The sequence below is a fragment of the Emydura macquarii genome, unplaced genomic scaffold, assembly GCF_026122565.2.
Source record: "Emydura macquarii macquarii isolate MOO-44397 ecotype Brisbane River unplaced genomic scaffold, CSIRO-AGI_Emac_v2 contig_3506, whole genome shotgun sequence".
Lineage (NCBI taxonomy): Eukaryota > Metazoa > Chordata > Testudines > Chelidae > Emydura > Emydura macquarii.
Window position 1 is genome coordinate 6,032,083 of NW_027133643.1, and position 24,526 is coordinate 6,056,608.

The 24,526-nt window shown below is 49.9% G+C and overlaps 1 protein-coding gene across 1 annotated transcript; it reads right to left on the reverse strand.

Annotated features, from left to right (window-relative positions):
- Positions 1 to 2,511: 2,511 nt before the first annotated feature.
- On the reverse strand, positions 2,512 to 23,494 carry TTC22 (tetratricopeptide repeat domain 22). Its single transcript, XM_067535471.1, has 7 exons — positions 22,925 to 23,494; positions 13,405 to 13,460; positions 11,117 to 11,232; positions 10,228 to 10,346; positions 7,932 to 8,093; positions 5,232 to 5,384; positions 2,512 to 4,594 (listed from the first exon to the last, which is right to left on the reverse strand). Exons 1-7 carry the CDS (start codon positions 23,492 to 23,494, stop codon positions 4,064 to 4,066), a joined length of 1,707 nt encoding a protein of 568 aa, XP_067391572.1. The 3' UTR covers positions 2,512 to 4,063.
- Between the last annotated feature and the right edge of the window lie 1,032 nt (positions 23,495 to 24,526).

Genomic DNA, 24,526 nt, shown 5'->3' on the forward strand with positions numbered 1-24,526 from the left:
AGATGCCACTGCTGTTGTAGCAGTTTGAACCCTGCTGTCTGGGGGTGCAGTGCTCAGTGCATGGCGGGTTCCTGCTCTTCAGGTTGGAAAGCCGGAGCTGCTGTACTGCTCTCAGGTCTAGCGGGCACCGTTGCTCACTGCAGCAATGTTACCACAAGGTTTGCAATATTTGGGATTGTCGTGAAAGCGCCAGCTCCTGGAGTCATGTGATTATGGGAGACAGCTCTTGGGTTTAAAAAAAAAACCAAAACTTACTAGGCCTCGTGGTGGTGGGGAAAAGCTTGAAAACATGACCTATGTGTAACTTAGCTCAAAAACCACAAGATAACAAACCCCCTCCCATTTATAACTCTTAAAAATGTCTTCCTGGGTTTAGGAGCCTGACTCATGATTTTTTAACTCTTCTGGTTGGCTGCACGGAGCAGGTTCAGAGCATATATCAATACAGCAACCTGGCTGCAAGTTATTGACTAGAGACTGATCAGTAATTTGACACAAAGGGCTGTCTGTGAATGTTGCAGGCATGTCAACATGAAATACTGATGAAAAGGAATCATGGCATCCTCAGCCTTAAGAAGGAGGCAGCTATTGCAGAACTGGTGACATGCAGAAAAATTTGCCAGGCACAATGTCTCAAACAAGCAAGGCGGGGGCAAGGTCTGAGCATCCCCAGTTGCTCGTCCTTTAGGGACCTTTCTGACTCTTTGATCCCAGCAAAGGACTGGAGAAAGACTCTTAGCACCAGAAACAGCAAGAGGGGTAAGCAAGAGAACTTGTGACCTTTTCCCCATAGGACATGGAATAGTTTGAAGGAAAGAAACTCCAGGCTGTAACCCCTCTGAAAGGACTTCATAGATGGGGACACATAGGGTGTGTCTACATGGCCCGGACCGAGCCTCCCAGCCCAGGTCAACAGAATCAGGCTCATGCGACATTGCTAAAGATAGCTGTGCAGATGTTGCAGCTTGCAATCTGAAGCCTAGTGAGGAGAGTGGGCTTCAGGGCCCGAGCTCCAGCACGAGCCATGACTTAAAAGCACTTTTTACACAGCTATTTTTAGTGCAAGCCCAAGTCTGTTGACCTGGGGCTCATTGGCATTCTTTGCTGCTGCACAACCGTGACAGCCCGGGTGTGTCTCCTATCCCTTCCCTCCCTCTCAGGGGTGGGGTAAAGGCTGCCCTCAGCTGTCAGTCAAGAAAGAGTGGCCAGAGTAGGTACATTAATTCAGAGCTAATTTCTACAGGCATTGCTTTGAAATGAGGCCACATATTCCTAAATAGATGGTGTGCTGTGACCACTGCTTCTGACAGTAATCAGACCTGGCTTGCTGTTCCCTTTCGTCCCCCACCCTGTTTGTTGTATCCAGCTCTTGTCTCTAACTTAGATTGTAAGCCCTTTGCAGCAGGGACTGACTTTGTGTTGTAGGTGTGTACACAACATCGGCCACATTGTGGCCCCGAGCTCATTTGGGGCTTGTCGGCGTTATCACAGTACAAACAATAAAGAATAATAATTATTGAAACATTTTCAATAGATGATAGCAAAGTGGAAGAAATGGCAAGTTTGTCCCTTTTTACACTTTCAATGTGTAAATGTCTTTTAGTCAATGAAAAATCATTATGGGGCCATAGTTTGTACATGTTGCATACCCAGTAAATATTGATTCAGCTGCTGTAAGGCTACATGTGACTTGATGCAGTTATTCACATATGCCTTTGGAAACAACACATCATCTGCCTCCACTGCAATATATAATTTGGTTTCCATCTGTCTATTTTACTGGTGAGTCGTAAATTGCTAAACAAATGTTGCTACCTTCACTTCATAAAATATGTTGACAGGAAATATAAATATTGTAGCAAACCCATGGCCATATATGATCTTTGTAACTGTTGCTATGCCACGCACCATGACCATTTGGAACGGTACAGCAATAGCTGGGGGTAGAACTCACCTCTTCCTGCTCCAAAAGCATTAGCCACTGCCACATGACGTGAGCTAAAGAAAATGATCATCTGTAAGTATCAGCAAACAGGTCTGGTTTCATCCATCAGAGAGCAGTGGTTCACATACCCACTTGTTAGTTCAATGTAACACTAGTTAGTAGCAGGGAGTTGCCCTAGGAGCCATTAATCTGGGAGCAGAGAAACAGCAGTCCAGTTTCAACCACAATGCAGGCAGGGCCCCTTTCATTGTTCTGTAGAGCGTATAGGAATTGGGTAGTATCTGTTTAAATAGTTTGTGAACCCTCTAATGGTGCTTACTGTGTTCTATGGTTTAGAAAGCCGCCAGAGCAGCAATATATCTGCGTAACTGACCTTGCATGCTGTGTATATTGAGTAAACATAGTTATCTGGACCCCATAGTGCCCATGTGGTTTCTACATACTATTATTGTTGTGCAAACAGAAAGAGACCCAACTCTGTCTTGTTTCTTGTCTGTTGTAACTTTGTTGTTCTTCTTCTTCCAGGTCTGCTCCCCTTCCCACAAAAAAAAAAAAAAAAAAAAAGGGAAATTTGTGACTTATTTTAATGGGAGCAAGATCAGGTCCTCAGAGTATTATCATGGAAAGCTCCTTTCATATCACTAAAACTCCAACAAAAGTAGGCAGAGCACCGCACATGAAATGCAATATGGACATGGATCAGTGATGTGCTGCTAATAATTACCCCCTGCAAACACTTCCCCCTTAGACTGTGATAAACCTAGTGTGCTGGAGGTATGCACAACCATGGAAAAGGAGAGGGAATCTAGTCATTTGAAACAAAATGCTTTCTCATAACTAGTGTAAAACCAGTCAACAAGGCAAAAAATCACAAGACAAAGAAGCTTGCATTAAATATCACTTTGCTGGAAGGTGTGTACTTTCTTCTGCTAAAATATACAGAGGACACTGACAGTGTGCTGCAGTGATTGACTGGAAGAGTGTGCATGCGTGAGAGAGAGAGATGAAACCCTGACCTTGAGTTAGGGAAATATCCTCTCCCCAGCACTTTGCGCCATCTGACATACCCCACCTGGAAGAATTTTGCCCTTTGGAAGTATTTTTCTGAGCTCAAGGGAGGAGTCAGCAGTATCAGGAGAAAGGGTGACTCCGTCAGAGGCAGGGAAACCACCCCAAACTTCCTACCAATTCAGTAGAATTTTAGCTGCTGCCAGGCGCCCCCAACAAACGTCACTAGTTCAGCTCTTAGCATGGGTGGCTTGGGGTAGGATTCTCACTGTGTGTGTGTGTGTTTTATACAGGTTTTGATACTGGGCTCATCACCAGAGTACGGGAAATCTGTGTTGGATTCCTGACCAAGGAGAGCTGAGTTGGGGATCAGATACTATGGTGATGGAAGGCAGTGTACAAGCATAAGATAGAAAAGACTGAACATATGAGATTTTCTTGTATGCTGTAGATCATGTTTCCCTCCTGCACCAAAATCTTTGGTGAATGTGTTAGTCCTCTGTTTAAAATGAAACCCAAGGATTGTGGCCTGATCCTGCATGGTGCTAAGCACCCTCTATTCCCATTGAGTTTGCAGGATCAGAGCTCTGCATTCACTTAATGAAAAGGAGGATACTTGAGTGCAGATGAAATATAACATCCCCAGAATGCAATGGAGGCTTTGTCGTCCCACGGATAGGGCGGCTGTTTGGAAAGCAAGAGATCTGGATTCTACTTCCAGCTTTGTCAGTAACTTGCTGTGTGGCCTTAAACACATCGCTTTGGACCAGGTTTTGGGTATCCACCCTGAGATACCTGGGGCCTAATTTTCAGAGGGGTTGAGCACTCACAGCTCCAGCTGGACTTAAAAAAACGGAGCACCCATAATCAGAGGTCACTTTTCGCTCTTTGGGCTATTCCTCAGTTTCCATCTGTGAACTAGAGACAGTAATTCTTGGCCACTTCTGCACACTGCTCGGAGATCTGTGGCTGAGGAGGGCAATGCAAGAGTGACATAGTTAATTTATTGTCTATTGTCCCATTTGATGAGATCTGAGAGAACTAGAAATGTTCAGACAGTATTAGCCCAGAGGCCGTCGTGCTGCATGAGGTGATGCCAACGTCAGCTGTTCACAAGGAGAGCGATCGCTCCTTTAGTTTGGACTTGGAAAAGTCACTCTTTATTGTCTCAAACAACATCTTCACCAGCTGGGTATTTCCTTTGGTGACCATGGCTTTGGAGAGCTCGATCACCTCAGCCGTGTGATTTCGACACACCAGCCTCAGCTCCTGGCGGACACGCTGCTTTGGGTATTTCTCCTCTGCCTTCTTTACCCACAATTCCACCTCCTGCATCAGCATCTCGGCGTTCACCCTCTTCTGACTGAACAGCGTAAGGAGTGTCTCCATCAGGCACCGGAAGCTCTCTGTGTAGGTGGAGCCCACATCGTCCAGTTCTATGGCTCGCTTGAAGCACTCAATGGCATTGGACTCCTCGTTTTTAAGCCGCAGGCATTTCCCCCTTAGCAACTGTATTTCTGGTAGTGTATCTCCCAGGTCAAACTCCATGGCTTTAGCAAAGAACTCCAAAGCATTGTCCAGTGCATTCTCATCCACTGGGAATAGTTCCTGCATGGCATCAACGCCCATGTAATAATAGACCTAGAAGGACATGACAGAATGACTACACATTCCCAGCCACGGCTAAAACAGAATCTGCAGAGCCTTTCCCTACTGCCTGAGGCGACTGCACTATTCCAGGGTAACATCCGTTAGCAAAATCCACCAGTGGACCATGCAAAGTGGCCACAGCATAGCCGAGGATCCGGGCCATCTGCAGACATTATACACAACCACCATATGAGTGCTCCAGTTCACCTCCCTCTGCCTCCAGCCCTACACTGGATCTTAGGGTATGTCTACACAGCAGAAGCTGTGCGCAGGCTAGCCTGCCCAAACTAGCGTGAATCCAGGTAGTGCTGGTAACAGCAGCAGTGAAGACAATGTGGGACGGCCTTCTGCCTCCGTAGTACAAGCCCAGCACGGACCCTGAGTACGTACTTGGCTCGCTAGTCCATGCTGTGCTATCTTCATTGCTACGTTACCTGTGCTAACTGGATTCAAGGTAGTTCGGGTAGGCTAGCCCCTGCCCGGTAGTAAGAGCCAGGACTGAGCCCTCAGTGTTTGTCTGGTCTGTTGTTCTTCTTGTTTCTTTAAGTAGTGGATGTAATTAAAAACATGAAGACATGAAAAAAGGAGCAGCTGATCTCACTGGGAGAGCATCTGTGTATTTACTCACCTGGCCTATGTCCAGGTATGTCTTCAAGCATGGACAAACCTTTACAACGCTGTCAAGGTCATCTTTAGCCCTGGTGAGGTTTTTCCTGTCCGGCATGCCTCCCAAACCCATCTTTGCACGTTCCAGATCTCGCAGATAGAGCTTAATGTGGATCTAAACACAGGAGGAAACTCATTCGGGCATAGGTTCAGTTTGCATGTTATCCCTCCTGCCATGATATCTGGGGTTAGTTTATGCTTGTAGGACCATTTTAACGTGTATAGCACTGAAAAGGAACACATTGGGCCAGATCCTCAGTTGGGATAATCAGTGTAGCTCCACTGCCCAGCCAAGATCTATCTATCTTGCCCATCACCAAAGCGTCTGAGTGCAACACTAGAACAGCATATTTCCACACACCTCCGGGAGATGTGTTGATCAGTTACTGGAATCCCCTTTTACAGTGATAAGGATGTAAACACCAATTGATCTAATGATACTATTTTATGAATAGGAACTGGGGAGCACTGTATGCTTCTGTCAGTTGCACCACTGCACCCCAGTGGTGACCCTGAGAGCTTTACCTGAATACAAACTACAGAATCAAGCCCTTTGTTGTATATTGTTTTGTAGTCTTCTGAAGCCGAGTCTATATAAGACACAGTCTGGCTTCCAGAAACTGCCCTAATGCTGCATTTTTTGGCCTTGTACCTGCATACAGCTGACCTTCAAGGGAAATTAAAAACCTTCTTTGAAGGACAGGTCTAGCCACATACTAAAGATACCCCAGAACAGCCGAACATTCACTTGTGAGGCAACTTATTTCAGAAGGAATTAAATATTTCTTGTCTTAAAAAATAAACAAAGTGAGAATTAATCTCAGATTTATTTAAAAAACCAACTAGCCAATCACCATTTGAGGAACTCTTTGCAATTGTTGTAATAGGAAATACCCAGTAACAACACTCCCGGCTATTTGAGATAGGAATCATCAACACCATTGTACAAATGGGGACACCCAAGTACAGAGAGATAGAGGGGAACACTTTCAAAAGATCCTAAGTGATTTAGGAGCCTAAGTCTCATTCAAAGTCAAATTCAAAGACTTAGGCTCCCAAATGCCTGAAAATTAGACTTGGGTGCCTACGTCACTTCTTATCATTTGAAAATTTTACTCTAGGTGGCTTGCCCAGGGTCACACAAGGAGTCTGTGATGGAAGCAGAACTGAACTCAGATCTCTAGGCTGGCTCCTTAACTTTGACACCAGCTTGTTTGCCTTTGGGTGACTGCTTTGATGATCACATAGCCCAGGACCACAATAACTCCTTTTCTAGTGTTTAGCTTGGGCTATCAGTAATCCCCAGTGGAGTGCCTCTGGCACAGACAGAGCCATTTCCAGGAGTCATCCCAATGAAAGGCTCCTCAGATCATGAAGAGGACTTTGCCTTTTGAGTACAAGGCCGGGCCTGGTGAGCCCCGTTTCCCAAGAGAAATCTCCCCAGTATCCTGGGTGAATCAGCTGCTCAGGGATGAAGATGCTTATTCAAATGATGCCTCCTATCCAGGTACCTATTCACCAGTGGCACGGAGAAGCTGCGGATCTTGGCAAAGAAATGCCCTCTGCAGTTTGGCTGACTGCACTCGGCTGGCAGGGCTTGAAAAGCAGATCAATTGCCTTACATGGATTCTGCATTTTGGAAGCTCATAGATCCTCTGTCAAATAAAGCCCTTAATGGAAACACACAGAGTCAGTCTGGCTCCTAGAAGGAGGGAGGCAGTGGTAGCTTTTTACTCTGGGTGGAGCATGGCAGCAAACCAACATCGCCTTCTGCTGGAACTCTGTGCATTATAGACCTGATGCGAAGGCCATTGAAGCTGATGGAAGAATCTCCTTGACTTCAATGGGCTTTGGATCAGGCCCAAGATTCCACCAACCTGCTATTGTGTAATGACAGCGTATGAAAAATGTTGATCCCTCGATGGGCCAGATCAATTTCCATTAATATTTACAGCAACAATACACATTTCATGGGATGCCTTTTATCCAGCAGCTTCCCAAAGTGAGTAACAAACTAAACAGAGGGATCATTTCACCCACCACTGATATACTGCCACCTCTGGGGTGGAACATGACAGCTGTTACACGTCATAGAGCAACACTGAAAAGTGGAAATGAAGGGTACTGTATGCACATATTTAGTTTCTGAAATTAGGCCCCAATTCAGCAGCACATTAGGCACCTGCTTAACTCTCAGTACGAGGCAACTCGCTCCTATTCAGCAAAGCAGTTAAGCACATCCTTCACTTTAAACAGGCATTTCAGTCAGTGGGACAACGCATGTGCTCAAGTGTTTTGCTGAACTGGAGGCTTTGTTTTTTAAGGTGAGGATGCAGCCCCTTTCGGAAAAAGGTTTTCCCACATTCCAATTAGCTTCCCAGGATGAGCTGAAGTCTGTGCATGGTGCCACCAGACTGGAGATTGTTCTTTTGAGACTCCAGAAATCAAATGGACATGGCTTTCAAAACTACAGAGACAGAAATGTGAGTTGTTGGGTTTGTTTGGTAAGCTTAGCATAGCTTAAAATCTTGTGCAGATGACACAGTTGCTAGAAATATTGTCACAAGGCAAGTCCCTGGCAAGGGTTAGGGCTGCTCTGTCTCTGGGTTTAGACTGCAGGGCGTGGCCTGGAAGACTTTGGTGTCAAAGGCAAGCCACGTACCTTGGCCCGTGTGCAGTAGGCCTGCCAGTTGAGCTCTGGATCTTGTAGGACATCGAGCGCCATATTGCAGATTCCCATAGCCATTTCTTGCTTGCCCAGGAAGTGGAAAATTTTTGCCAGACGGTTTAGTACGGGAAGATTGTCTTTAGCTATTTCTATTGCCTTTTGAAACCAAGAAAGCAAAACACATTTCCATTAGTGAACTGCCCTTTACTATACTGATCAAAGGTCCAGAAACACCCCTGATTCAGTTGGACTGTCTGTTTTATTCACAGACTGACTGTAGCTTTTTGTGACTTGGATGATGAGTCAAAGGCTGCACAGGTACTGACTCACAACGGCATGGAGACTTTAAATATGCAAATTCTTGCACTTTGATTTACTATGGCCTCCAGGGCTTAGCATTCACGTGCCCACATGATTGCCTCAACTTCTCACGTCCCTTAGCCAAGAAGAAGAAGTTATTTCCCAGAAATATTTAAGGCCAGATTCTGCTCCCCTATCTCACCCTGAATAGCACCTCTCTTCATGCAGGGTCCAGCCCCATTAAAGTCAATGGGATCATCTGCTGAGCATGGGCTACCCACTGCAAGGAGGGACATTAGACTCTGGCCCAGAACAGTCACCACCCAATAATTCTCCCGGCTAACTCAGTAGTAACCGTACCCTGCGTCATAACCCAGGTCCACAGGAGCAGCCATGCTTCAACCCTCCCTGTGGCAGCCTGCTGACAACTGCTGACCCAGGAGGCAGCTCAGCCCCCATTTGAGGCTCTGCCCCCAACGTCTTATTAGTGGAGTCCCAGAGCAGCCAATTATCCTGCTGGCCCTACTTAAGCCAGGAACAGGAAGCTGTCCGATCAATGCGGATCCACCCTGCTCTGGACTGCGTGCACTGCATCCCACTCCCCTGGCGTGACTTCCCGGTGTCCTGACCTGGCTTAACTCCCAACCTCCAACTAGTGGTTCGGAGATCTCCAGTTTATCTCCTGCTTCTGATCTCCCGGTATCCAGACCCAGCTGACTCTCGACTTCTGATTGTGGACTGCAGCTCTGACCATTAGGTCTGGCTGCCCACAACTCGGCCATGACACCCTGGACTAATAAACACCTCTGCTTCGACATTGTTTAGGCCACCGTACAGTTATCAGAAACAGGCAGCACCGCAAAGTTTCCATGTCACACGCTCTTTTTTAGTCTGCCTAGGTTCCTACAGCGGGCCCATTACCAAGCGTCTGACTGCCTGAGAAAGGGCTGTACGGATACCGGTCTGGAGCCACGCTGTCCCAGCTGGGTGCTCTGGGAGGCAATGCAAGGAGAGTATGGTTGCTAGCCTACTCCATATGAGGTGAGCTCTGCTGGCCGTTGTGGAGTGGGGTCTGGGTGATAGCCCTGCCTCCTTCCCAGCCCTCCATGGAGTGGCCAGCACAGGTGAGTGCAGGAACGGGAATTTGGCCTGCACCGTGTACAGGGCATTGAAAGCGGGAGGAGACTCCTTCTCTGTCCCTCTTCGTGCATTCCCATAAGGCTAGGCGCAACCGACAATAGCAAGAGACTTAACCACTGTTCGTGGCAGAGATGGAGGTGAGTCCAAACCGGAGCTCGAGCCATCCCTGAGTTTTGGGAGAGGTTAGCTGGGTGGGGGTCCTGGGCCCGTCCAAGCCAGCACTGCCTTGTGTGCTTATAATCGTAGCCTGAGAGCTGGCACAACTGCTGAGTTGCAAGTGTAAGCCAGGCAGGCTGCCAATGGAGCACGTGCGTCCTCCGCTGCTGAGCCGCGCTGGGAGCAGGGGCTCGATAAATGGTGGAGGCTGGGAGGGGTAAAACAAACACCCGGCCTAATCCTGCTCCTTTCTCTCCATTCTCCGGGGACTCTCCCGTCCCATGAACATCTGCAGTGCACCTTGAACAAAAATTAACCTCCAGATGCTTCCTCCAACCTCAGCTTACAGCGTGGGCCCCTGGGCTGCCCCATGTGGTAGCGCTCGCCGTCAGTGGAACTAGGCTGATTCACATCATCTGAGAATCTCACCCCATGTCGTTGATGGGGAGGTCGGCTTGTGTAATACAGGGAGTCTAACCTCCGCTGGCCTGGCCCTAGATGGACTGCTTGTTCTGGAGTGCCCCTGAGTAGGGAAAGGAGGATGGGGCGAGGGGGACGGAGCTGATAAGAAGGGAACGAGGAGGAGAGAGATGGTAATCTGCATGGCTTATGGGGGATGGAGGTGTAAAGGAGTAAGCCACGGGGCCTGCCCCAAGTCTTCTCGCTACACGCTAGCAACGATGTAAAAAAGCACCTTGCCAAAGCAGTCAAGGGGCCCAGTCCCAGAGTAACCACAGTCATGGATCCCCATCGGGGTGGTGGAAAACGTCTCTTTCCTTTCCAACAGCATCCCGACGTAGCACCAGGCCAGAGCTGGGGGGTGGAGAGCAGAATTCAGAGCAGGTTAGCAGTAAAGACATAACGTTAAAATCTATCCACCCCGCACAGTCAGGCTGAAGGGACGTTCCACTTAGGAAACAAGAATTCACGGAGCCAGTCTGGTGAAAGACGCCTGCTTCAAAGTCAGGTTATTCAGTGCATCTGAGAAGGGACCAGGAGTCTGAAGTACTCGGTGTAGCTGCAGCATGAATACTGACAGTGTAAGCTGCTCCTCCCATGTACTTCAGTCACACCCCTGATCTCTGAGGGGTGAGAGGACAGGTCACTTTCCATGACCCGTCTGCTCCTTGGCTTCTCTGCCAGGATTGCCAATAAGCAGCCATTGTGCTGCTGTTTAAAAAATTATTTCCCTGACCTCTGTTGACTAGGAACTGAACTGAGACCACCAGTTTACTTCACCCAGGCCACCCAACAACCATGGTAGGATAACTTCTAGGCCCTGATTCAGCAAGGAACTTGAGTATGTGGCTAACCTGAAGTATCCGACACTAGCCCCGTTTGTTTCGATGAGACGATTCATGTGCTTAAAATTAGGCACTTGCTTAAGTGCCCTGCTGAATCGGGGCTGCAGTGACTACCAGAGATGGGATGTGTAGGTACCCAGCTCTTCTGCAAAGAAGGCCGCGCTCATGTCTGAGCCTAACCTTAGACAGGCAGGTGTGAAAGGCTTGGTGGGTGGCGATCTGAGCCCTGCTTCTCCTGCAGAGCCATGCAGTTTGCCTGGAACGAGCTGGTTCTCATACCTCTGTAGTGAGAACTGGAGGACTTGGTCACTTGGCGAAGCAGAACCAGCGTTCTGTTAAAGGAGGCCAGCCGCTTCTGCTCATCAGTTCCCTTGTTCATCAGGATCCCGTCTAATCTGTAACAAGAGTGGCTGGGGTTTGGTTACTGGATCCTAGCTACACCAAGGCCTAAGAGGGCTGCCTTCCTTAGCAAATAGTGCTTTGATTGCTCAGCCTTACCGTAAACTTCTGCAGTCGGTGGGGATGGCTTACCAGTCACAGTTCGTGCTTCACAACGGGCTGTTGCTAATGCACTGTGTCTACAATTAGACTTTGCAGTGACACAGCACCTTTCAGCCAAGGATCTCAGCGGTGGATAGTGGCCTCCCTACTTTACTAGACACTGAGGCTCAGAGAGCTGGAGTGAGTTGTCCAAGGTCACACAGCGAGTCAACAAGGAGTCAGGATTGGAACTCAGGGCCTCATTCTGCACTGCATTGCAACAGTGGAACACAGGCGTTGCCAGACTGGATCAGACTCATGGTCCATCTAGTCCTGTATCCTGTCTCTGACAGTGGCCAACACCGGACACTCCACAGGAATGTGTAAGAACCCTGCATTCGGCAGATGTGGGCTAAATCTGCCTCCCCCAAAACTCTAACCCTAATCCCGACTAGTTATAAATTGTCTTAAGCCCTGAAACATGATGTTTCATCTCCCATCTGATACCCTTTTTGTTAGCTCTAACTATAACAACTCTGGATACAACAATGGAGTTACACTGATGTACAACTGGGGTAATGCTGTGGAATCAGGCCCTATATTAAGGCACCAAAATAAATGGGCAGATTTCAAGAGCTCAGCAGAGGGGGTACGTGTTGGGTGCTGAACTCTTTTGAAGGTCTGTCCATGACGGTCAGATTTTTTGGACTTTTACATGGCTGAGTCCAAGTCTTGATGTACAGGCCCATCCACAGGTTGAACAGATGAATGTGGTGGTGCTTGCTAGTTGCATCTGTAAACCCTGCTTGTGAAGAAGCCTTTTTGCTTGCTGTTGACTGTTTTTGTTCCAGATGTTTTTTAAGGCTGGGATTTCCCAAGGGATTTAGGCAACTATATCCATGGGATCTAGGTACCTAATTCCCTTAGGGCTCCTTTGAAACTCCCACCCCAAATGGCTTTATTTGTTACTGTGACGTCCCAAATGTTACTGATGACACAATGGTCAAGACATCTTTGTAACTCTCCGCCGCGTGATCACTTGCCCTGTCCATTTCCCTAGGAAGCCTGATGTCAGCGTGCGTGTCTCAGCCAATGACGTGGTGCCTTTATTGCTTCACTGCTGCTTGTACAACAACCTTTGAGCACATCCATAGTATACAGGCCTTTATCTTGCCAGCTGATAGCCAGAATAGCTCAAAGCTGCCACTGAAGTAACTGGGAGTTTTGCCATTGAGCTTATGGAAGCAGGATTTCCCTCAGGGTTGTTTACACAAGTCCTCCGTTGTCTGTGGGATCTACTACCCGGGGCATTTGGCACCGCTGCTCGGTGATGCTAAGTTGGTTTCAGTTCCCCTGATGCACTGCCTATTCGCCATCGTTTGCTAGCCCAGGCCTCACTGGAGGGGTGCGCTTTGGTTTGCTGTGCAATAAAAGAGAGTGAAAAAAGCCACTCCTTTCTGCATAGAAAACCCCTGTCTGAGCACCCTGGGACAAATCCTGATCCCACTGAAGAAACATCTCCCATAGTGTACCCCAGCCAGGGACACCCAGGATATACCACCCCCCGCCCCGATCCCCAGACAGCGGGAGTTGTTGGCTTGTGAGCAGTTCCTATGGGGAGCCAACGGTAAATGCCCCTGAGATCCCAGAACAAATTAAACACACGAGTGAGGAAACAACTAAGGAAACGCCGTGGCCTTGTCGCTCAAAGAGATGGCTCTAGGGGATTTGTCACTAGGGATTTTGACTGTGTCCTGAGAGGGGTCTGAATAGACTGGCAGTTTAATTCACCTGGAGAGAGATGTGACCATGCACCTGTCACCTGAGGCAGGCCCAGTCCATCCCAGACGAGCTACCGGTCCCTCCTCTCAACGCCTTTGCCTGGATTGAGCTGGGCTTGAGCGTCTCATATTCCTTGCTCCAGCCTCCCAAGAAGCAAAGCAGCGGATGGTTTGCCAGGCTGCAGGCAAACTCCCTCATTTCAGCCGCACCTGCTGCTGTTTATTTCTCATGGCACCCTTGAAGAAAGTGTTCGGTGCCGCTCCGCTCCCCTGTTCCCGCTCCGCGCCAGGCACTGCCTCTCTTACCTGATGTACAGAGTGGCCATCGTGAAGTACCAGCTTCTTTTCTCCTCCAGGGGGATCTGAAACAGGGAAAGGTTTGTAGGAAATTCAGCATTAACACCTGAGAATCGCCTTCCTGAGTCCACTGGCCTATCAAACAAGAAGTCCTGAAGCAAGATGCCCAGGAAAGCGACATGCCAAACACTTCTTCCTTTGCTATATAGAGCTCCCTGCCTGACACAAAGGTTTCCTCTTCAACAGAGTAGGTCCCTTTCAAAACCCTTCCAGTATCTCATGCAAACTTCTGCCCCTTCCCACCGTCCTTCGCATTCCACAGTGCATGTTGCACTTCCATTTAGGGAGTTCAAAGCTCCCCGTAAACACACATGAATGAATCCTCGACCCACTGAGGAAGTGCCCTACAGAGAGAGGTAGCTGTACTCTAGTGCCCTGAGCCAGGGCTGGTGATCAGGAGTCTGCTTGTGAAAGACAAATCTCTGTGCCTCAGTTTCTCCATGTGTGTAATGCTTATCCACCTCTGTAAAACCCTTTGAGGTCTACAATACCAGTGGAAATTGGTTCACAAGCAAAGCACTAATCGTTCCATTTTACAGAGAGGGGAAACCGATGGGCTGCGAAGCTGCATGATTTGTCCAAGTGAGTCAGTGGCAGAGCTGGGACTAGAACCCAGGAGTCCCTACTGCCAGGCCTCAGGTCCAATCACTGGACAGCACTTCCCGAATGCAGGTGTCCTCAAAGACACATGGATTTCCTCCCTTCCCTCTATTTCTGCGGCCAGGCTAAACCATTCCACTTGGCGTGTGGTTTATTAGTGTTCCCTCTGTTCTGTGCAGGTTAGAAGTGGGTTTCCATGAAGTGTGCATCTGAATGAGTCTGCATCTTACGAGGTTGTTGCATGCATTATGTGTTTAAAAATGGTACATAGCAGACCCGCTGTGTGCCAGCAACATGGGGATCAGACTTGTCGGGTTCTTTGCCTGCAGCACAGTCAGGGGGTGCTTCTGTTTAAATGGGAAACGTACAGGATAGTGCAGTGGGGTAAGTTGTGGTGGGAAGCACATAACCCGGTGGGCAGGGGGATGGCAGTGTTAGCCAGGTTAACAGTTTCCAAGGGGTACAATTAAAAAGAGCAACCTCATTCCTGGTGTCACTTACTATTCACACTGCTCGGCCCTGCATAGGGCACACAAAGAAAGCCTGCCCCTGCCCCAGAGAGCCCCAGTCTCCGACACGCGTAAGTGTAAGTGGTGGGGATGGTTTAGTGTGTTGTGACTAAAGCTGAAAGTTGAGGCAGAACAAAACCTTACAACAACAATCCTGGCTCCCGCTTACTGTACACAGAACAAAGTGAGGACATACTGTAGCCGCTCACTGCGTCACTGGCGTGGACAGCTGCTTTGCAAGCCCAGGCCCATCCAATCAGTTGCAGTGAGGTTGAGAAACCAACCAGACTCTTTTCTCAAATAAAGCATTGCCTTCCTGCCCTGTGCTGAGGTTTCAGGGAGGAAGGATTTGCAGGGGAGGGGTTGAGCAAGGGTTGCACACAGTATCTTTGCTGTCTTGTGCAGGTGTGCGGGGAACAGGAGGTGAGGGCTGATTTGTCTCCACTCACTTTGCAAAAGGGATGTTCTTGCAAGGACGACACAGAGCTGGAAATCAGGAGATTTCGGAGTTCTGTGCTTAGCTTTGCCACAGACCTTCTATGTCACGTTGCTCAGTTCACACAGAGCCTGATTTGTAATTGCATTGTGCATGCAGTGTTGCTGGAGCCGTGTTGGTCCCAGGATAAAGTCTGTGCTTGTCTCTCTCACCAAGAGAGGCTGGTCCAATAAAATATATCATCTCGCCTACTTTGTCTCTGCATTGTGCAGGCTTTTACATTTGTGCAGAGTCGCTATAAAAGTTGCCATTTTGCACCCACTTCTCATTGATGTAAATACTACACAAGGTGCAAGGCCCTGGAGAATCAAATCTGCAGTGTTAAATCCTGGCCCCCAATGAAGTCAAAACGCCTATAAACTCAATACGACCAGGATTTCATCCACATGCCTCAGTTTCCCTATCTGTAAAATGGGAATAATAATAAAGTTAATGATATCCTCATAGAGGGCTTGATGCTAAATTTATTCAGTCATCTGCATTTAGATTATTCATTTGCACAGTGCTGTGAGATGCTCAAACAGCAGCTGCTCCAGAGGTGCAGAGTGTTAGCATCTTTTGCCGGTGTGCAAGGAAAGGACAAATGAGGACGTCCGACAGGAATAATAGACACATAAATATAAAGCTTTCAAAATAGCCAGGAGATGCTGCAGCGGAGAGCTGTCAGCTTGTTGGGTCTAATCCCGTGTAGGTGGCAGAAATACAGTCCAATGAAAGAGAATTCTTGGTGCACTATAAATAACTGAAAGCACTTGGCTGCTATTTAGCCTGCTGCTGTAAGCAGCAATGCCAGCTAACCGTGTTCCAGGTGGGTAGCTGTCCTAGGGGATGGCTCTGTGAGCCAAGCGGCTGGTTCCCAACACTGACACTGCGAGAGCACTGCCTGCGCTGACCCCCTCTGCTGAGACCAAGGAACCGATGGCCAGGCAATTCCCTTTGGGTGGGTCCTTAGAAGTCAAGGTCATGAGTGTTGTGCAAGGGCAGCCTGGGGCAGACGCTGCCTGGCCCTAGGACAGGTGTGCCAGGGTGGAGCCTTTCCATTGCGGTTCCTGTGACCTCCTGAGTCCAGAGATGTCCTGGGGCACTAGGCACCTGAGGGGAGATGGTGGCGGTGGGCAGGAGGTGAGGGCACTGCCCTGCCTACCCTCTGCAACCAGCCGCTCTGCTAAGGCATGGTGTAGCAGACGTGCTCCCCTTGTGCCTTGGGAAGCTCCAGGGAGCACTTTGTCTTCCTACTGCATAATGCTTTTCCCCCGTGAGGCAGGGAGGCCAACAGGCTGGATTCTCTCTTCTATTCAGTCCCTCTGAAGCACCTGGCATTGGTCACTGTCGGAAGACAGGCTGCTGGCTAGGATGGACCATTGGATGGCCATTCTTATAGTTCCCTACCGTGGGCTGGTGGCCAGGGCTATGTCTACACTGCATTGTAAACCTGGGTCCGAGAGACCCGGGCTTGTGGACTTGGTGTTTCCCAGCCTGCACTTGAGTGTCCACACTGCACTGTAAACCTGGCTTACAATTGCAGGATCCAGCTCTTGCAACTGTGCTAACGTGTCCCTACGCAGACCTTGTGACTCGGCTCTGTGGCTTGATCTGCATCCACACGGCAAGATAACAGGGCTCGGACCAAGTTGCAACGGGATTTGGGCTCTGACCCACCTCACTAGGAAGATCATAGGGCCTAGGTCCTGAGTGCTTGCTGACCTGAGTCAGACTGATTTGTGCACGGGCGGAAGAGGGGCTTGGCTCAGACCGGAGCTGGAGCCCGGGCATAGCATGCAGTGTAGACACACCCTAATAGGCCCAGCCTGACTTTAGACATCTCATGGCACTTTCTTGTAACAGCACAGGAGTTTGCCCTGCAGATGGTTTTTGGCCAGCATTCCCCACCCCAGCTGTTGTGCAACATGCCGTGCTCCAGCTGCCTGCCGGCAACCCTGCCCCCAGAGGTGGCTGCATTCCATTCACAGGAGAAGGGAGTTCTGCAGGGCACTCCTCTTTCAATACAGCCCCCCCCCCCCATCCCAGCATTAGGAATGCTGAATCATGCCCACCCGGCCTGAGTTGCAGTGGTGCTGAGTACCTGCTGCTCCCTTGATTTCAATGAGTTGTGTGTGTGCTCAGCACCCGTGAAGATCTTACAGATTGTCTAGGAAGCCTCTGGGGTTCCTCTGAGGCTGAAAGTGACACATTAACGGAGGGAGGGAACTTCCGCTCCTAGTTCATCAGAAGAACCCATCAGAAGAACCGAAGACAGTCAGAAAGGCTGTTCCTCCTCCATGACTGAAGCTGAATCAAGCACTGTTTCTGGTACTCTGCCCAGGATCTGCTGAAAATGAACCAGCTTTGTGATCTATAGTCCCATCTGGCAGCTCTGTTTGCATTTAATTGTAATGGGTTGTGGGCAAAGTGCTAATTGCTATTCCCTTTAGACCTGGCGACGGAGCCGATTTTGCAGGTTCATAGTTCTGGAGAGCACTGAGTTGGGCTGGATTTTTTAGAAGCTATTCATTTTAAGTTTCTTTTGTGATTTCTTGGTGGGTTCATGTTGGCCGTGCACATGCATAAAATAAACCCGTACGTGAAACGGCCTAGCAAGTCTATGGATCATGATGGAGAAGGAAGCAGCCAGGACTAAATGAGAGAGGATTTGGGCACATGATTTTGATGCCTTACTTTTTTGGCTGCCCAACTTGGAGATGCCTGACGGGGGGGGGATGATCTGTAGAAAGGGCTTAGGACGGGCCTGCAGAAAAAAGAGGCCTCCTTGTCTCAAGTTGGTACCCCAAGATTAGAGCAGGGCGGAGAAGGGGACTTCTGTTCCAAGGAGGATTGAGATGTTTCCATTTGGAAGGAAAACCGACATTTTTGAAAGTCTCAGCGAAAGGGAACGGAAGCCCAGCTCAGGGGCATTCTGCCCAGCGGTCTGGCCCCGAGCCGTGGACCCTAGAAGCTCTGGCTGCTGAGGAGCTGTAAGCCAGTTCTCAAAAGCTCCTGGCTCTTTGGTAGCCCACCTAGGGGACCGGTAGGGAGCTGTGAGTCTGGGAGCCCCAGCTGAACAGAGAGCCTTGGAACTTGGGAGTCACAGTTCCCAGGCTTCCCGAGAGCTGAGAGTCTGGGAACGCAGGCTGCCCTGATAGACTGTGGAGGGCAGGAAATCAGGCAGTTTTCTAAACCTGCCTGGCAGGCCGGGATCCATCGGAACTTGGGTCAAGAGGGAGCCATCTCCATGAAACGTTCCCCTTCTGACGAAGCGGCGGCCCTGGAGGAGAAGAGTTCCACTGGAGAATTTCTAACCAGCTCCACTCAAAATCACGCGTCACTCCTGAAAAGCCTGGCGGCGCTCTCTTGAGCCAAGGCTGTGCCTGGCCTTCGGTGGAAGAGCAAGAAAGGGGGAGAAGGCACCAAGAGCAACACCGTCCGCCCTTTGCCGAGTGCAAGTTTGACAGCCACCATCTGGGCCACCACACCAGGGATTGAACCAGGGATCTCTGGAGTTAAAAAAAGCATAAGAAGCTACAATTGGAGCTAAACACCCAGCCTCTGCAAGCGGGGCTCTGACAGACACACCCTCTGTGGGCCAGCAGCACACACAGCCGCACAAGGCTGGCACGCCTGTCTCCAGAGGGGCCAGACCTCTACCTGCACTCCTTGTGCAGCAGAGCAGACAGTGCTGCACCGTGTAACAGAGCGATGCCTGTGCTGATCCGGATCTCTCAGAGGCATCATACCTGCCTGAACAATGCCTCTTGGCGTGCCCGCTGAACGGGGCGTCTCCACCACACAGTGCAGGGCTGGCCCTTAAAGTCACGCTTGAGCTTTTGCCAACCTCTCCAGCTGGGAGATCAGATTTGCCATTCAACTCCCTCATTATTGAACCTGAGACCTGCTCCTTTCCCCGCACAGAGGGAGATGTTCGGTTGGGGCTGCTCACAGGCAGGGAAACCTGTAGGCAGTTTAGACAAAACCGGCAGGGTTCCTGCCCGCACTCTCCCTGTAGCTGCAGGGCTTTAGCTTTTCATTACAATTCCACCTGGCCCTACACTAGATCAGATCTGCCTTAGATTATTCAAGTGAAGGGCATGAATGCTGCAGGACTAGATTTACGAGGAGCCCCTCAGCACCTGCCCACATGGCTCCAACATTTTTGCATCCCAATACAAACTCACCGGCTGGGGCCCAGCTACTTTTAATATGTACATTACGGTAGCATCTAGGGGCCTCAATTGCGATCAGGGCCCCTTGTGTTAGTCTGGGGCCAACCACCTAATGAGAGAGAGAGAGAGAGAGAGAGCCCCTCCTCCTAAGATCTTACAGTGGAAATAGACAAGACAGTGACTGGGTGGAGGGAAGGAAGGATCATGTACCCTCCTGACTCTGGAGAGCTCAGGCACAGAGAGATTTAGGTGATACAGGGAGAGGGAGGAGCCGAACCCAGAGTTTCTTACTCCCAGTTCTGTGCCTTAAAACTCGCCTTTGCCCTGATGCCTACAAAAAACTGGACACCAGTCACGCTGCTGGTGTGCTGAAACCACTGCCTGCCCTGCTGACCAGTGCTGTCTGATTGTTTCCTTGTGCACCCCCTGGCTGTCCGTGATGTCTGTTGTCCCTTGTCTTAGATTGAAGCTCATTAGGACAGCAATTGCTTTGTTCTGTGTTTGTGCGCCACCTAGCACCATGGGGCTTTGGTCCTGGGCGGGGGCTCCCCAGTGCTACAAATAAACGAAGTAATTATCATTAAGCACAGGACCATCTTGCTCTACTGCAGGGCAATGTATAAAGAAGACAACCCGAAAAGGAGACTTACAATTTGGAGGTTATGTTCCTAGCAGCAGCAGGCTTTGGAGGAGGATTTCCAATTCTGCTTGGGCTGCCAGAGCAGTTCCCCTGGTGTTTGCTCTGCAAGCTGCTGTTTGCAGAGTCTAGGGCCCCCTCTCTGAAACACACACCTGGCAAAGTCCATCTGCTTTCTGGCGTTATCCTGCTTTCTGCCACTTCACACCCACCGGCTCGGGCTAACAGCAACGTGAACAGAAAGCAAATGGTCTCCAGGCTATAGATATGTCCGTTGCAAGGTGGCTGTGTATGAACTAACCACGGCTTGACTCACCCTGGAGGACCATCTTAAGGGCTAAAATAACATCCCTGGGGGAGGTTTGGGGCTTTGGTGATGGGATGGAACCTTTTGTGTCTGCATCACTGGCCCAAGCTGAGAGCACCTGAAAAGTGCCATCATCTGACGGCTGTTTTACAGCACCGGTACTGGGCCTGCTCTGTGGATAAGCCAAGGGTTGCTAAGCCGGTACCTTTCGTAAGCATGGCATTGTCACAGGAAACATCCCTAAGGCCTGTCTACACTGGCAAGGGCGTCAGGAAAAAATGGCTAAGAGCTGTAATGCAGACAGGCTTCCGTGTGTGCAGAGCGTCACCCCAATCGCTTTGCCTGTGTTACACATGGCTGCTGAAACCCTGGCAGCTCCTGTCTACGCTGCCGCGTTTAACTGGGATGTCCCTGGAGGTGGGGACAGCTGTGCTGTCTGGGAATCCACTTAGGACAGTAGCCCAGGCAGGGCCTCAGTGATGTGCTAAGTGACAACGCTGAGTGTTAGCCATTGCTTTAGCTGCACCGAGCAGCCCTGCACCACGAACCCCCCTGCTTTGCACAGAACTGCTACTGGGGAAAGTTTATTGCCAAACTGCAGCATTTTAAATAGCCTCTTTATCCTCTCTGGCTTCAGGCTAGTGGCTGCCTCAGTTTCCCCCTCTTGGGCTCCCCAGTAACTTCAGCATAGGCTTTCCTGGGGCCTGTGACACCCCTTCTTAGACTCTGCATACACAAGAACTCCCCAGTCTTCCTGGCTGGCTCTGAAGCCTTGGTGCGGTGGTCTTAGGCCAGGCCGTGATGAGCCTTTCCTCTAGCAGACTTGCTCTCCAGCCGTCCTCGCTGGCTGCTGCTCCCTGGTGGTTTGCACTCCCCCTCCCCCCTTTATCTGGGTACTAGGGAGAGTCTCTGCACAGCTCATCTGTTCTCCTGCTCCTTTGAGTCCCTCCCTGCTCTCCATCCAGCAGCAGCAGCAGCAGCTCCTCCCAAGGTTTCCTACCTGAAGTCTCCCCTTTGATTCTCTGCAGACCTTTGATTCTCTTATCTCTATTCTCCATCCCAGAAAGCCTGATTTTAGCCACAAGACTTGCCTGTCATGTGGCATTACTCATCTTCTCCGCCTGGGGAGACAAGTTAAGTGGGTCATAGGTGGGGCTGGACCCAACTCCCCTTAAAGGGCCAGTCACCCTGTGATACTCCCACCCACCTAATTAAAATGAAAAAAAAAAAAAGGTCTGATAGTTTTCATCTTACTGAATAATCAAAGTCTGCTGAAGCCACAACAGAACATCTGAGAACAGGAGGTCTATGATGCAGCGTTAATTCTCTTGCTATGCATTTTCATCTGTTTCTCTATTTTGAGTTCTCCATCCTGCTCTTCAAGCAGTGTTGCTAACTCTCATGATTATTTTTTGTAAAAGCCCCAGCTCCAGGAGTAATGTGATTCCATGAGAACCTCAGCTTGCATTTAAAAATAAAAGCAAGCTTCTAGCCTTCGGAGTTGCAAAGAAAAGGTTGAAAATGTGCCCTGAGTGCAGCATAAAGGCTCAGGAAACAGAAGGCAAAGAAAAAGAATCCCAGATTAAGTTGTTGTAAAAATCTCATGATTTGCTAAATCAATCTCAGGATTTTCTGGGGCCTGGCTCATGATTTTTGAATGCTTGGGGTTGGCCACACTATTGACAGCGTTGTTGTAGCTGTGCTCCTTCCAGGATATTAAAGACACAAGATGGCTGAGCTAATATTTTTTATTGGACCAACTTCTATGGGTGAAAGAGACAAGCTTTCTAGCTTTCACAGACTTGAAGAAGAGTTCTTTGTAAGCTCAAAAGCTTGTCTCTTTCACCAACAAGTTGGTCCAATAGCAGTTAGTACCTCACCCACCTGGTGTCTCTATAATAGTTGTGCACTTCCCAGATAAAGTGTCTGCTGCCGAGAATTTAAAGGAATGACCTGATCTGCAGCACTCTTGAGCATTTTGATAGCACCTCCTCGCTGAAGACCTCAGAGCTCTTTCCTAACACGTCTGAGAGAAATATCTGCACTTGACACAGAGCCTTGACACAGAGCATTCAGCTTAGGGCAGGACATTTTCTGTGCCTTTGCCACCAGAACACAGTCAGTGTCTTGAAGAAAATGCTACCCTGTGTATGTGTGCGCCACCCTGGTGCTGCAGCTGTTCTCCTGATGTCTTAGGGAGCGTACACCATGCCATTCTAATTCTAACCATAAACAAAACCACCTCTCAAACCCAGCACTCCACTTAAGTGAGCATACCAGCCACCTGCCTTTTATGAGCTCCCATAGGGCAGCCGCACACCATGTGTGCAGAAGGACGCGCCTTTGTTTGAACAGCTAGCAAAGATAAGGCTGGCAGTGCAGAACCACATGTAAGACCAGAGTAATTTAAACTTTCCACGATCCCACCCAGCTACAGAATCGTGTCACCTTTCTAGGGGCTGATCCGCAGGATCAGCACCATAGGGATCAATAGCTTTAAATGACATAGCACGAAGGAGGGTCGAACGCTAAGATGGGAGCAATTCCCAGAGCTTTCTCCTGGCAGGACTCCGCTCCCTTAGGCGTATGCTTGTCTGCACCCTCATACACGAGCTCAGCTATTAGCTGGTAAATTAGTTCCTATTCCAGGCTCCCGCTATCGTAATGAACGCATTATTGAATTGCCCTGCTACAAAGACACATGGCAAGTCCGCCCAGTGACACCAGACAGCAATCTACGCACAGCTAGGAGCTGTTACTGACCTGTTTCCCGTAAGCAAGAGCCTTGTCATAGAGCATGAGTCCGGCAGTCAGTTTCTCCATTCGGTCTTCTTCATCCACAAGCCCGACATCAAAGGCATAAGCGTAGCCCTGCTCTGCCAGGCAGCGGGCGGCTCGGAGCCTGGGATCCCCCTGAGACACATCTTCTGAGCCCTCCAGGCCCATTAAGTGGGATAGTTTCTTGGTGCAGTCAGCCTCTTCCTGCTCGTTGTCCAGCCTGTCGTACACGTAGGCCAGGTTGGCCCAGGCGTTGAGGTTGTCAGGGTCCTCCTGGGAGATGTTCAGGAAGATCTCCTTGGCTTGCTCCATCTCTTCCAGGTGGAAGGAGAAGAACCCGAGCAGGTTCCTGACAGCGTATTGCTGGGAACCAGACTCAAGCTCCAGCTCATACATCAGGCTGTCTCGCTTCAGTTTCACATCCCTCCCTCTGAAATTCACAGGGGAACAGGGCTCGAAGTTCAGGTTCATCTCTAGATGGAAGTGACCGGGAATATAGTCCATCTCATCAATGAGCGTGTCAATATCCACCTCCGCTTCCTCTGGGTTCTCCATGTGGAGCCTGGCTGGGGATATATCCCCACAAGGTGCTGCTGCTGCGTCTCCCAGCCTTTCTCTCCTCCTCTCCCAGAGCCTTTGCCTCTCCCTGAACCTGTAATTCTGGTTTAGCTGATTCATATGCAGCCTGGGAGGAGTCCTGAATGGGAGAGGCACGGCGGACAAATGTCATTCCCCAAGTGCCCGCTTGGCCAGGACTGTGAGTGAATCACAGGAGGCCGAGACAGAAAAGTCCAGTGGGGTCCATTCTTGCCTGGTGTCCTGGCAGAGCCGCTCCTTGCAGGACACGCTGCAGTGATCAGTCCCAGTGACCGGCTTTGGTTTGTGTTTTGTAGCATGTTAATGTTCACCTTGTATTTCGTTCTGTACCATGAAACACCTTTGAAAATAAACAGCCTGGGTCAAACCCTGATTCCCTTACTCCACCTCCTCCCCTCTCCCTCCCATCGAAAGAGATCAATAGTCAAGTTTGATCAAGGACAACGCAGCGTAGCCACTCCGGACCGGATTCGGGCTTTCCAAGCCAGAAGCGCTCTGCTGGGGAAGTGGAGGGACTACACGGCAGTCGCAGTCCCTCCTGGGGGCTCTGCACAAGCAGCCCATGCTTTCTCCCTCTGCTGCAGCACTCCATGAGATGGTGCACCAGGCTGGCTCAGCCAGAGTGGATCCGACTCCCCCTCTACCTTTCACCCAGGGGGGCACGAGAAGGGTGGGGGGCCTTGTGGGAGGTCCTCCCTGTGCAAGACTGCAGAAGTGGAGGAGACTCTTATACTCTTCCCACCCCCTGGTGGACCCATTCTGGGGCCAGACACTGTCCGGGTCAGTGTGTCTTTACTAACGCTGCTGCTGGGTGACCCTCAGGGTTCCGGTCAGACACACACCACGGGGCCTGGACACAGAGCCCATGCACGTCCGGGCAAGGGGCACGTCTGCTCACCGAGTCCGTGCACGTCCGGGCAAGGGGCACGTCTGCTCACCGAGTCCGTGCACGTCCGGGCAAGGGGCACGTCTGCTCACCGAGTCCGTGCA